The following is a 14,212-nucleotide window of genomic DNA, read 5'->3' as shown; positions in this document are numbered from 1 at the left end:
TTCGACCGATTTGTAATGCACATTTTTTTCTACGGAGCACAACGAGTGCCACGCTTTTAAAATGGGTAGAAGGAATCGATATACAAATGTATAAAAAGATTCGGTTTGGCAAAAGGAACACATTATTCAAAACGATACAAGGACAGTAGTTGTTCAGGAAGGAAGAAAGAAAAAAAACCATGATACCAACATGTAGCTGTATTTTTATGTGAAACTATGATTTCTAGAGCCGTCTGCACAAAACTCATAAAATCTTGTTATTGATGAGCAATATCTCCTTTTATTACAATGATTTCTACCCATCCAACCCTATTTCTTTATATTTATTAACAATTTTATATGTCGTCTGCAATTTATTTCAATTTGAGATGGTTTAAACTTTTCCATTTGGTTATAGCAAAATTGTTAAGCCCTTGAAATTGAATGGTGACTCTTATTATCCACCATACCTTGATTTTTAAAAAGTAGTTCAGTTTAGTTATTTTAAAAACTTTGTTTAGGAAAATTATCCAAAAAATGCAGTTGAATAATAACTCATTTGTTGTTTTCTTACAATAATTTTCTGTGAAATGTTGCTAACTTGACCTTGTATATGTATATAGCTTTGTATTTATTTAACTTACGGTAGTGCATATCCTTCCTAACTTGAGATTGAGATTTTGTAAATTAGTGTAAAAATGTATTGGTTTTAAACCAAAATATGAATAAAGCAAAAAAATATTGAATGTCAAAATGTGTTTATGTTATTCTATCCGATTTTACCTTTAAAATGATATATAGTTTGACCATATTGTACCACATTGAATGAAGAAAAACCAAATCAAAGTTTTGATTAATTTTATCCCTCCAATGAACCTTAAGGTTACATGTGCACAGCGGAAGTCCTGAGATGAAGGTTACATACTGAAGGTTTGATCATAAGTCATTATGATGATAATAAGTACTAATGGTTGGCCGCGTGATACATATAATTCGTAAAATAAAGTTTAAATAATATGTTTTATTTTAAATATTGGTTTACATGTAATCAATATGTTAAAAGTTATCGGTAGCTATGTCGTTCCGACGACATACTAATTCATCACAAAAAATGACTGACTCGTTCAAATGACTACCTAATTCGTTTACACGAATAACTTAGTCGTCGGGCTTGATACTAAGTCGCAGTAACAAGTAAATTGCTCGTGGCTACAATATAAACAAATGCAAATCCCACATATGTACATCTGCCACTGTTGCACCGACGCCGAAAGTGATTTTTTTATATGGCTTGCCATTGAAATCTCATTAATAACATAACCAGTTAAAACAACCACAAAGGGAGCGAACTTATGATATTATTTTAGTGAGATTGTAGCCGAAAGCGTCTTTTGGAGTAATTTAAATAGTTACCTATAGTCGCAAATGATGAACTTGCAAATAGATCAATGGTAATGTTTATAAACGCTGCCACTTACACAGCAGTAATACGCGACCCGACTTAGAATACTATAATAAAATCTTACATTGCTGTTGTTTAATCATCTGGTCAGAGCTTATTTTTCCTGGCTCGGTTTTAAACTATGCCCACGGACTATCGGCTTGTCTAGCGCCGGCTCGAACATGGAAAGACTCCCAGTCTTACGCGAAGGCAATGACGTCAGACATCTATGTGTATAATTGTTTTTCCATAAAAGCACGAGCTATGACTGTAAACCGTTCAAGTGTATAAAACAAGAAATGAAAAAGTCGGATTTAGCGATATTCTGCAAACCTAAAATGAATCTATGCAATTTAGCAATGAGACCATTAATACAAGCAATTAATCGTTTTAATTCGAGCTTGTATTATTTTCGTAAGTTTCGGCAAAATCAGTTACACTTTACATTTGACGTTAAGCTTTACAAATAGTTTTAAAATAATGTGTTAAATAGGAAATAAGTTAGTAAAATTGAAATTGCATTTCACCCTAACAAATTTATAGCGCCTCATACATATCAGTTGGTTATAACAAAAACAATAATTTCACAAGTACATGTGTTTTATTTCCAAGACTTTTAAATTACAATATGGAACAAGAGAATAAAACAGTTTAAGCATTTAAACAATAAACGCAACGTAAACATCACAAAAACAACGACATGTCATTCACATACAACATGCAGTTAATTCTTTTAACATAATAAAAAAATTTGAGGGACATACAGATCGATATAAACCCATGCCGTTTGCACCAACGTCTAGAAATAAGTGCTTTTAGTGGCGCACGGTCTTATCCCGCGAGCACTGATGTCTATAACTATGTACTAGGTACCGGTTCTCGGACATACCCCGCGAGAACCGACATCCAGACCAAGTGTTCAGCATCGGCGTGGGATCATACCCCAAGAACACAGACATCTAGAGCCAAAAGTTCATCGTCGATGCGAAGGAAAACCCACGCGAGCACCGACATCTAGAAAAAGGTGCTCACCGTAGTTTCGTGGTCATACTCCGCGAATACCGACGTCGAGAGCCATGTGTTGAGTGCCAGCACGCTGCCATTGTCCAGCGAGCACTGGCACGGGCACCTCACGCGGGTCAGTCATAAGGGCTCAGTGAGCTCGTGCTTGCCGTTCGTAGTGACAAGCGTGTACTGCTCTTGGCCGCGCGAGGACCGCGAGGCGCCACTCTGTCTCGACGGCTCCTTTCGGCAGCGTAGTAGCTTGTGCACCTCTTTTCGGAAATAGGAACCCGTAATGTAATATATGAAAATATAACACGCGTAGTTAGAGAAACAGATCTCTTCGACGATCTTTCTCACTGTAAAGTATGACAAATACAATTGCCACTGTGGATCAGACGTCCAGTCCTCGACACGGATTGATGGATCACCTGCTCGGATCACCGACTGCATCGTGTACACGATGGTGGCAGGGAGCAGCGTGCAGATCAGGTAGAATGAGACCGCGAGCAACGTTACCGTTGAGGTTTTGTTGGATGCACCCAGCATGCAGCTGTCACTGTGCATCCTCAGTGACGCCCGCCGTGTGAGCAGCCTAATCTCTCGAATTACTAGGATATTGAACATCAAAACTACGAGGGGAACAACAGCAAATATCAACATTTCTGATATCCATGTCCACACAACATAGAACGGGCGGGCTCCGGACCGGAAGAAACACAGATCACGTTCAAAATTATACGTCCAGATGTACGCCTGCACCGAGCCTAAGACCAGGGACAGCACGGTCAGCATTAGCACGAGGATGCACGCACGGCGCACGGTACAGTACGTCTCCTTCTTGAAGGGGAGGCACACAGCGATGTACCGCTCTGTGGTGAAACCCAAAATTAATAACGGCGCTAAGTATTGCGGTGTAATGTACAGAACGTTAAACACCTCGCATACGTAGGGGTAGTTCACTGTTTTAATGTCCCAGGCCAGGTGCAGTTCTAGTAAGAGGTGCAACCAAATGAAAACATAATGGACCACTGCGATTGCCCCTATGTAGATGGCCGAGGAGTTCGTCTCTCGCATTCGCTTGGAGAGCCATATCTTCATCGTTATCGGGTTGCCTATGGCGGAGATCGCGTACCACACTGGGGTGACGATCCTGTCGATTGTCATAGCTATGGGCGCGGCAATGTTCAGCGCATGCGCAGTTGAATGTGGAGTTACGTCCCTTGGCGTCGGGAAGCTCGTGTTGAGAATACCGGAGATGTTCTCCATGGGCATTTTGCTGCAAGTAAAAACAAACCACAATTAGTCATTCGCCTACATGTATATTACAAACAGGCCCGTAGCCAGAGTTTTGAAAAGGCGGGGTGCGAATTTTCCGACTGCAATCGGGTGGTTTGGAGGTCCTCCCCCTAGAAAATTTTGAACATGAAACTTAAAATCCTGCATTCTGGCGACTTTTCTGTATTTAGAGACTGAATTTATAGAGCATTTTATATGAAATTTCACTTTCATTGACCATACTCAGTGACTGATAAAAAATGTTTGGTGCGAACGCACCCAACGCACCCCCACTGACTACGGTCATGACAAAGGAGAGACGCTAAGATAGTATTATTTTCATGAACTGTCTTTTTTTAGTTGGAATAAGATGTTATTTTATTCTACGTAATATTAATAAGCGTTTTGCCATGTAAAGAACTTAACAAATCTGCTTTTTTATAAATTAGGAATTGTTGGCATGTTAGTGTGTCTGTTGTTATTATAAAAATGTATCTGCCATTCATTGATGGAAAACTATTACCCTACGCCATATGCTAACTTAATAACAGCAGCAGTTTAGCATGGTTATTATTAGGAGAATAGTGCAGTCGATAGCTAGGGGAAACAATGAACAATTTCGTTTGACTTGAAGTGTAGTGCGTATCTTTGATTGCTGATTGCTGTGTCACTGCAGATGTACATCTGAGAGGATAACAGCATTGAACTTGTATACGAGTTGTCACAAAAGCTTGTTAGAGATAAATTTAGATTACATCGTTTCACCGCATTACTGGCTATTTACGTCGCCGATACCGAACGATAAACAACATGCTCAATAACGCTTTATATTGCTCGATGTAATAAATGAGATGTTAACATGGAGGAAACAAATTGGGAGGCAACCGACAAGATGAAAGAACTCTTAAACCACGTAAGACGTTTTATTTGCAGCATCTCGGTGCGGACAAAACAATGAGTAAAATTGGACTAGACACGTTTTCCGAGACAACCCGGACGGATTTCACGGCCTTACACTCATGTTCAGTCGTATTGACGTTTTTTTTTTACAAAAAAGAATACCAAAACCATATTGAGTGAAAGTATTTGCCAGTCAAAATAATTATCATTCCTTTTAGCGAATTTCAAATAACAAAAATAAATAGATAATTGTTTGTGTTTTTTTTTCCATTTTAGTAATACATTTGTAACAGAAATACCAACGCCATTTCGTATTCAATGAACAATTAAGTTTGAAAAAATATGAATATGTAGTTGTCTGTATATTCGTAATTTCGCTTAAGTCGATAAGGACAAAATATTTAAATGTACAGTGTGGTATTTTGACATCCCTCATTGGGGATGACTCTGAGTTTCATTTGTGTCCTGTTCTGATAAAACTGGGCATAATGCATGGGCGAAAAGTATCGTCCCAGATTAGCATGTGCAGTCCGCACAGGCTAATCAGAGACGACACTTTCCGCTAAAACTAGATTTTCGGTAAAAAGGGACTTCCTTTAAACGAAAAATACCGTTAAAGCGTAAAGTGTCGTCCCTGATTAGCCTGTGCGGAATGCACAGGCTTATTTGGGACGACACTTTACGCACGTGCATTATGTCAAATTTTCACAGAACAAGACACATTTGATTATCGTCGTACAATCTCAAAATCGACATGGAGATGCAGTAGATTGAAATTGAGATTCGTTTTTTAAATGGACCACCTTAACTCGTGTTGAAATCAGAAAACATTAACATAGCACAATTTCGAATTGCATTAACATGTGTCAATTAAGGTTTACAGTTAATAGGGGCGGACCCAAGATTTCTGGTTAGGGGGGAGGGGCGGGACATTGAAAGATTGGCTGGGGTCCAGGGCCGCTATGGCCCTTGGTGGGTGCAGGGGATAGCCCTGTTGGGGGGGGGGGTCCAGAAGCTTCTCGATTTAAGTGAAATGTTGTTTACGAAAAAGAAGAAAAAATGAGTTTAAATATGTGATTTAGATCTAGTTAAGTGGGAAACATCAAATGAATTGACTTTACTTTGGGGATTTTATTAATGGGGGACGTACGCCCCGTCCGCCCCCCATTGGAACTGCCTATGGTTAACGATAATTAAATTTAGTTACGTTAGTCACAAATACATCTTGTAAGCGAAAAAAGCATACACGAAGAGAACATAAAAATAACGCAGTGTAAAATAATCTGTGAGCTATAGATAATTATTAAATAAATAAAACCCATAAACAAAATAACGTACTAAACATGAACATAAGTTGACAGTGTTCACTGTGGGATAAAACCTATGTTCAGTTTTTAGTTTTTTATTGTGTTTGCATTGTTGAAGTGATGTTACATCCACACGTCCTAAGCTCACGGCCGTTCATCACGCGCGGCACTTCTTTTTGAGATGCATTAATAAATGAGCCAAAGCAACTTCCGAGATGGCGCTCAGGCCCGAATGTTTTGAAATTACGTTGATAATGTTTACAGTGTGATTAGATTTTATGTTTTTTAAACATATTTCGCATTAATTTTAAAATCGGACAATTAAGCGCTATTCAGCGAAGATTAATTCATCCAAAAATGTACAGAAACATACATTCTGAACCCATTTATAACGTGAGAATCATTATAAGTTGTGGCATGGTGGAGTTTTTAAAAGCATTTTGATGAGTGTTTCATGAGTGACGAGAAAATGTCCACCCAATTAAATCGCTAACGGCAACAAACGATTTATGTACAACATATACAAGATGTTGCATGCACAAAAAATATAAGCTTCTTGCCGACGTTGTATATGATTTTGCATTTTCATAAAGAGATGGAGCCAATGCTTAGGAGATGGCGCTAATGATAGGAGATGGCGCCAATGCAGGATGTATCAATGAACAGTCGTATCTCAATGACATTATCGCATGATGTACATTTAATAGATATTGTTATTTGTTATATTTAATTTTTAGTTTTTAACGCACATACGAAGGCCCAAATCTTTACAGAACATAAACACATTCTATAATAAATAAGTTTTTAAATATATATTCAACTAAATTCAGAAGTCACCAACACGAATAAAACATATTTTACGAAATATACTTAACATTTGTAATACTCAATAAAAACAATAACTTAATGTTCAACATTATCAAAATAATTCATCGACATTAATATTTGTAAACAGTTTGATAATTCACGAAATAAATAAAAAGATAATACTTCTTCTTGAAACGATGATTTGTGTCCCTTAATTCAAATGCTTAATTTACTAAAAGGCCAATATCAACGAATCTTAATTAGGCTGATATTATGGATTTTCCCACTATCGACTCCATAAAAAACTAAGATAGCACGGTCTATTTCCATTACCTTTTTGTATAATACATGTTAAATGTTCTTAATTATAAAGACGAACGTTTAAATCCATCAAGACATTATAAGAAAACTACTTTTCTAATTAGAAACGCACGCGACTCAAATGTTCTGAAGTAGTCAACTTAGATCTACAAAAAATAATGCAAGTCATGTAATGTAAAAATTATAGAAACCATAACATAAAATATATCACTTAAAATAGCTATTAATGTGCATTTGCGCCACCTCCTAATCTGAGCGCCACCTCCTTGGAATTGGCCCCATCTCTGTTTGAAAAATGCAAATTTATTTATTAGATCGGCTAGAAGCCGATGTTTTGTGCACGCATTAACTTGTACAGGTTGAAATCAATTGTTTTATGTAATGAGCGATATAATTGGCTGGGAATTCGCTCGTCACACAGACAAAGACATATATTGGGTTTTTACGAATCCTACCATGCCACGACTCACGTTTCCAAATGGGTTTTGATTGCATGTGTCAGTACGATTTATTATCGCTGAAACGCACTAAATTGGTCGATTTTTTAAAGTAATGCGATATATATTTAAAAAAAATATATACAACCTTATCATCCTGTAAAATTATCCGTAAATTTCAAAACATCCGGATCTGAGCGCCAACTCGGAAGTAGCCTTGGCTCATTTATTAATGCATCTCAAAATAGAGGTGGCGCGCGTGAATAACTGCCGCGAAGTTGTATCATGGTTCAGGTCTCGCAAACACAAAAGGGAACGGCAACATCGCACATCCTTTCGTTTTCAATGTTGTTAACAAAACACAATGTGTGAATCGGTTGGTGAAAATCAAGGAAAAAAAGTAAAAATAACATACATTAAATTCCTTACATGCGCACTTGCTCATTATGCAAGTCTAAAAAATGTATAATTTTACCGAAAATGCTATTTTCTTTACCAAAGATATATTATCAATTCAGTTCAATTTCTATTAAATACAAATATAATAACCGTTAAAAAACGATACGCGTCTATTTCGAGGTCCAAATGCCCATTAACTTGATTAACCCAATTTCCATGGAATATTCGTACACTGATAATTGAAGTAACAACTTATTAAAATTAATAAATGAATAATATTTTTCTGTCTAAGAATAACTTGATTTATGATAAAGGATAGTACATTTTATAATGTTGATGTATAAATTAATAAGTAGTTAAATGTCACATTCAATTGACATTTGTTGTTTCAAAATTGCTATAAATCGTGCTTTGTTTGCAATAGACGTATACATTTAAACAGCATTTAAATGTCACACTAAATTTTCATGTGCTTTTTAGAATTGCTCTGAATTGAGCTTTGGTTTCACTTAACGAAATACAACAAGGATACACATTGAGGAATGATCCGTTTCTTAATATGACACATTTAATAAAATGTCGCCTACTTGAAGAATTAATTTAAATATTTAAACTTAGTAAAATGATTGTAATGCTGTTGCATTACACTATCAGTGGTGAAAGAAATGTGAAATATCACTTCCACATAAATATAGACTTACATGCTCAATAATTAGTATGCAGAAATAAACTGCAGCCGTTTTTAATGTCGACGTACTTGGATCTGTCATGCACATACCTGTAATTTAACAAGAAATAGCCGACAAAGAGTCAAACATCATCCAGCCATATGTGAGAAAGTTATTCCGATCCGAACCAAACTTAACAGGAGACTGCATTCAGCGTCCAAAAGCGAGGAGTGCAACACCGTGATCGATGTGAAAGCTATGGTCGCGAACACGCCAATACAGAGACCTAAAGTGGAGGAATCTTGCCATCGAATGAAACACAAACAAGTGTTGTCTATTGTTTCAGTTTGGCGGCAAAATGTCACGACCGTTTTTTCAGAACATGAAAAGCTGTGTCTGCCGTTGATGTTAGAACAAACAAGGACACGGTCGCTGTGGGGACATTTCCGTTTAAAAATACCTTAAAAGGATCTTTTCACGGTTTGGTAAATTGACAAAATTGAAAAAAGTTGTTTCAGATTCGCAAATTTTCGTTTTAGTTATAATATTTTTGAGGAAACAGTATTACTGAACATTTACCATAGTCCAATATAGCCATTATATGTATCTTTTGACGATTTGAAAACCTAAAAATTATAAAGCGTTGCAACGCGAAACGATTTAATAATATGGAGAGTTCTGTTGTTGTCGTTTAAATTTACGAAACTACCAAGATTGCTTATATAATGTATAAAATACTTTATTTGTGTATACCTGGCGGAATAGCCGAGATGGCTAATGCGTTTTTACTTCAGACTAACTCCAGGACTCCGGGGGTCACTGTGTACCCTGGTACCGGCTACTTTTTTTTTCCTTTTTTAATTTTATTCTTGATTTTTTACTGGAGCTTTTAAGATCCAATGTTTACATTTATCAATATAAAGCATTTAATGAAAAACTTCAAAATATGCCAAAATCTGTGAAAAGGCCCCTTTAAGAAATTAATCATACGTTAAAAAGTTACAAATGGACTCGTTGAAAGTGAAAATGGAATGAAACAATAATCCCTTAACATGGTGGAAGCGAATCAACCTTTTTTGTATCGAACGCAATCTCCTAAACAAATACAAAGCTAAAGAATCTTTAAACAGCCAGGAATGTAAAAACCAGGTTCCCCTTCGCAATGCAAGGTGTGTTGAACACAGAAAAACATCTGATACAATAACAGCATCAACAAATAGAATAAACGCCGTATTGCGTTTAACTATTTGTCGAAATTTGTTTAAGAAAATTTTATGAACGACATACCTGTAATAAATAATCACTACACTAGCTGGACAATAATAAAACATGACCACATGATGGTACACATCAAATAAGCACCAGTTTATTATACAAAACTATATGAATATGAAATACGTATGATCGTATAATAAAGCAACATTGTTATTTATCAGTGTAGACAAATTGAGTAGAAACATTAAGCAATAATTTGTTTCTATCATAGATAATGCGTGCTCTAATAAGGACCATACATGAATAGGAATTTGACAACGACCGCGAAAATTGCTGTTTTTTACTTATATACCCCGTACAGTGGTTATTTCGAAAACTTAATGTATGTCTATTTCGAGTTTATGAAGTCCCTCCGCGCGAGAGGCTGCATGCTGTGAGGTTCGGATAGTGTCCCGATACTCCTAAACAATTAAATTAGGACGAATTTTGAATCATAGCTGAAATTTCCAGTAAATTATATTTGCTGAAAAGAACTTCAAATTTGGTGTGATCTTGTGCTGTGTTGGAGGGAGGAGGGAGATTGTAAGGAGATCAGATTACCCGGAGGCCCCCTCCCCCTCCAAATCGTCCGGTATGTTGGTATCAAACCAAGCTCTAATGCGCCAGGTGCTGGGATTGAACCGGTTCCAAGATTTTTTTGATAAATCTTAAACTTGTGCGTTTAAAGAAAATTAGTTTAAGCTCACGTTTTCATATCGAAAGAAATATGCCGAAGTTCCAATATTTACATGAAAATTACACGTGAAATCAAAAACATAACTTTTATTTTGTACGATAAAATAAACTTTTAAATAGTATTACTCGTGAAAAAGTGTCTCAACCCAATTATACTTAAACCAGACTTAACAACTTTTGAGAAATCGTCCATTTAGATGAGTTTCGCGTTATAATATAATATTGAATATAGATTGTGTAAATAGAAAAACATGATTGAAAACTTTATACGAAAACCTTGGGTTTTAACAATTTGAACGAGTTTTATACTTTCTTTCTTTTTTGTGTGCAATTTACCGTTATGACGAACGTTTTGTCACCAGTGTTACTAAGCGTGTATAGCTGTTTCCTAAAATATATAGGCGTGACCTCAATATAGATGCAGGTGCTCACATACATAGGCGTGCCCTGACATACATAGGCGTGCCCTCACATACGTAGGCATGTGCGCTCACATTAATAGGCATGTGCTCACGTATATTTTTTCTTTATGTTTTATTAAATTGTTTATTTTTAAATTTGAGGTTGAAATATATATTATATTTAAATTCTTTTTAATACCAGTGATTTGGAGTTGTTAGCGAAGAGTTAGAACTTCGTCGCTTGGCAGCAGTTTCCTCGGGAAGTCAGGCACAACTGACACTCAACTCTTACTTCTGGTTCGAGACATTTTATCCAACCACATCCTCACCTGGTACCCGCTACTGTTGGCGGGTAAAACGAAGTGAGGGGACTGGCACGTTTCGTACGAGCGGTTGAAAATGGGAGAGGAGACGGGTGCTTACAAAATTGCTTTAAGCCCAATGAAAGGAAATGACAAGGACAAAAACACAGAAAAAACCGGATCGGTCGGGGCCCTGAATAACAACGACCGCGCACTCCACCGTCAGATTCCAGGGCGAATGCGACATGTAAGCTACTGGTGCTAATCCATCGATCAAGTTGGTGACAAACTTCACAACATCAAAATCATCCAGGTATACACACAAACAGCTGAAAACAAAGACGTCGAGATTGAACAGTTCTATGAAGAATTAAAGCGCATCATAGTCAAGGTCCCCATGAAAAGCATCCTCATTGACCAAGGCGACTGGAACGCCAAGGTTGAACCAAAAGTAAACCAAAACTGGCCAGGGACAGTAGGTGGATTTGGCTAAGGAGAGACCAACGACAGAGGTTTGAGACTGCTTGCGTTTGCCAGAAGCCATCAACTCACTCTGAGCAACAAGCTGCAACCACACAAACCGTCCAGAACAGCGACCTGGCATGCTCTTAACGGACAAATATATCGCGCGAAAAGGTACCATGTGTCTTCTAATTTCAATGTCACATGATACCTTTTTGCGCCAATGGGGCGACATCAAAGAAGATCGAGTTTATTCTGGCGACGCAGCGGTTCAAGTTCAGCATCAACAAGGCGCACATGAGAACATTTCCTGTCGCAGACATCGGCAGTGAACATGACTTAGTGCTCACCACCATCAAGCTAAAGTTAAAGAGCAAGCGCATTACAACGAACCCTCTTTTTAGATTTGACCTGGAGAAATTGAAAGATCAGTGATAGCAGATGTATTGCAAGATCAGATAGGTGGAAAGCTTGCAGCCCTGAACATCTTAGACAATGGCATCGACATCATGAGCAACAACATCAAGTATCTCCTACTGTCATTGGCCGCATAAGTGCTTGGGAGAGAGAGAAGGAAGAACAAGCCATGGATGATGACCAAAATCATGGACCTATGTGACAAAAAAGAGCGCTTAGTCGTGAGAAGCAGCCTGGGCTCTAGGGCAAATAGCCGAACAGGTAGGTAAGAAAGAAGATGAAAGATGCCAAGGAGGAATGGATTGAGGAACAATTATTATCATCGACAAAAAGATCATCACATGCAGCAGCAAGAAGGCCTACAGCACCCTCAAGACCCTCACGAAGACCAGTCAGCCAAAGGCCAGTGTTATATCAGACGCTTACGGGAAGCTCCTTACCGAGAGTGCCGCAGTCCTAAACAGAGGAGTGAATACTGTAGTGATCTCTACAAATATCTGCTTCAACCGGACTCACGTCTCCTTCAGAACGATCGCAGACCAGAAGCGGACGACAAAAGTCCACCCATACTAAAGGCAGAGGTGGAGGAGGCAGTGCGTAGCCTTAAGGCAGGAAAATCTCGAAGAGTGGACAACGTCCCTTTTGAGCTGATTAAGCATTGAGGAGAGGCAACGACTGCAGCTATGACGGCACTATGCCAAAAGCTCTGGGAGGAGAAGTGGCCCAACGAGTGGGGCCAGTAACTGGTTATGCCATTACCGAACAAGGGCAACCTCAAGTTGTGCGAGAATTACCGCACCATCAGTCTGATCAGTCATTCCAGCAAAGTCATGCTAAGCATCATCCCTTATAGATGGAAAAGAAAGGCCAAGAAATGAATTGTCGAAGAGCAGGCTGGATTCAGAGCTGGGTTGAGCAAAGTGGAACAGATCTTCAACTGCAGAATCATCATTGAGAAACACATGCAACACCAACGTGAGCTCTTCCATAACTTAATTGACTTTTAGAAAGCTTTCGACAGCGTATGGAATGATGGCCTTTGGCATGTTATGTGAGGATTCAAAATTGGCAAAGGGCTGTAGCAAATCATTCAAGAACTCTACGGAAACGCCAGCAGTGCAGTACGTCTCAACGAACAGCAGTGGGACCTCTTTAGGACATCATTGGACTTGAGACTCCCCATGACCACCACACCTCTATCTCCATCGGTGGAAGACCCATCTCCAACTTGAGATTCGCTGATGACATTGGCCTCATGTGTGGCACCAGCTATGATCTCACCAACAGACTCTATAAAAGAGCAAGAACATACGGGATGGAGGTCAGAGCATGGAGAAGTCGATGATTATGGTGAACGACCGACACCAGCGCAGACATCACAATTAACGGCACAAAGCTAAAAGAAGTTACCAGCTTCAATACTTGTCCAATGATGGTACCAGTACCGTTGAGGTCCGAATAAGAATTGCCATGGAGTTCGCAGTGATGGTCAGACTAGGCAGGTTGTTGACGAGCAGTTCCATCAGCTTACAAACCAAGTACAGGCTGTACAAGTCCCTCGTAGCCTTCATTCTACTCTACGGCTGCAAGACCTGGATTCCTCCCCCACCAACGGCCAAAGCGGTCAAGGGATTGAGGAGGAGGAGGATACTGTATTTGACTTCGGTTAACTTTATGCGAAAATAGGTCATCTTTTGGATTGGCTAAAATTATATTTATTCAATTAGCTGCCGGGCTATATCTCTTCCATTTTGTACCAGCCCAACCATAAGCTCACCCTTGAAATTTTAAAGAGACGATCAATAGCTCAATATATGTTGTCCGTCCTCATAAATTTTACGGTGAGCATGTCCCGGAGAGCTTTTGTTCTAATCGTACAGTGATATGGTAACACAGATTCCGTGAATTGTATGTACTTGTAATGTTTATGCGGCGCAAGTGCGCATATTCATCGCTGTCTCTGCGCTGACAATACAGTTCCTACACAGACAAAGCCTTTCGTTTAGTTGCGGATTTACACAGCACAATTCGAACAAGAGATGTGTTTGTCAGAAACACAATGCCCCCTATTGCGCCGCTTCGAAGCCATATATTTGACCTTTGACCTTGAAGGATGACATTGACCTTGACCTTTCACCACT

At 38.5% G+C, this 14,212-nt stretch overlaps 1 protein-coding gene across 2 annotated transcripts in view; it reads right to left on the bottom strand.

The window, feature by feature from the left end:
* Positions 1–2,013: 2,013 nt before the first annotated feature.
* Positions 2,014–14,212, bottom strand: part of LOC127878179 (growth hormone secretagogue receptor type 1-like) — a 31,511-nt gene continuing 19,312 nt past the window's right edge. Inside the window, exons 1-2 of one of the 2 annotated variants that reach the window (XM_052424667.1) lie at positions 8,650–8,771; positions 2,014–3,701 (exon numbers count right to left, since the gene is read on the bottom strand). In XM_052424667.1, the coding sequence (XP_052280627.1) occupies positions 2,564–3,697 (1,134 nt within the window). In that variant the 5' untranslated portion in view covers positions 3,698–3,701; positions 8,650–8,771 and the 3' untranslated portion in view covers positions 2,014–2,563. Of the gene's footprint in view, positions 3,702–8,649; positions 8,772–14,212 lie in introns of those variants that run through there. The other variant, XM_052424666.1, reaches the window with a different exon arrangement.

The sequence above is a fragment of the Dreissena polymorpha genome, chromosome 4 (genome assembly GCF_020536995.1).
Source record: "Dreissena polymorpha isolate Duluth1 chromosome 4, UMN_Dpol_1.0, whole genome shotgun sequence".
Lineage (NCBI taxonomy): Eukaryota > Metazoa > Mollusca > Bivalvia > Myida > Dreissenidae > Dreissena > Dreissena polymorpha.
This window is presented reverse-complemented; position numbering and strand designations above follow the sequence as displayed.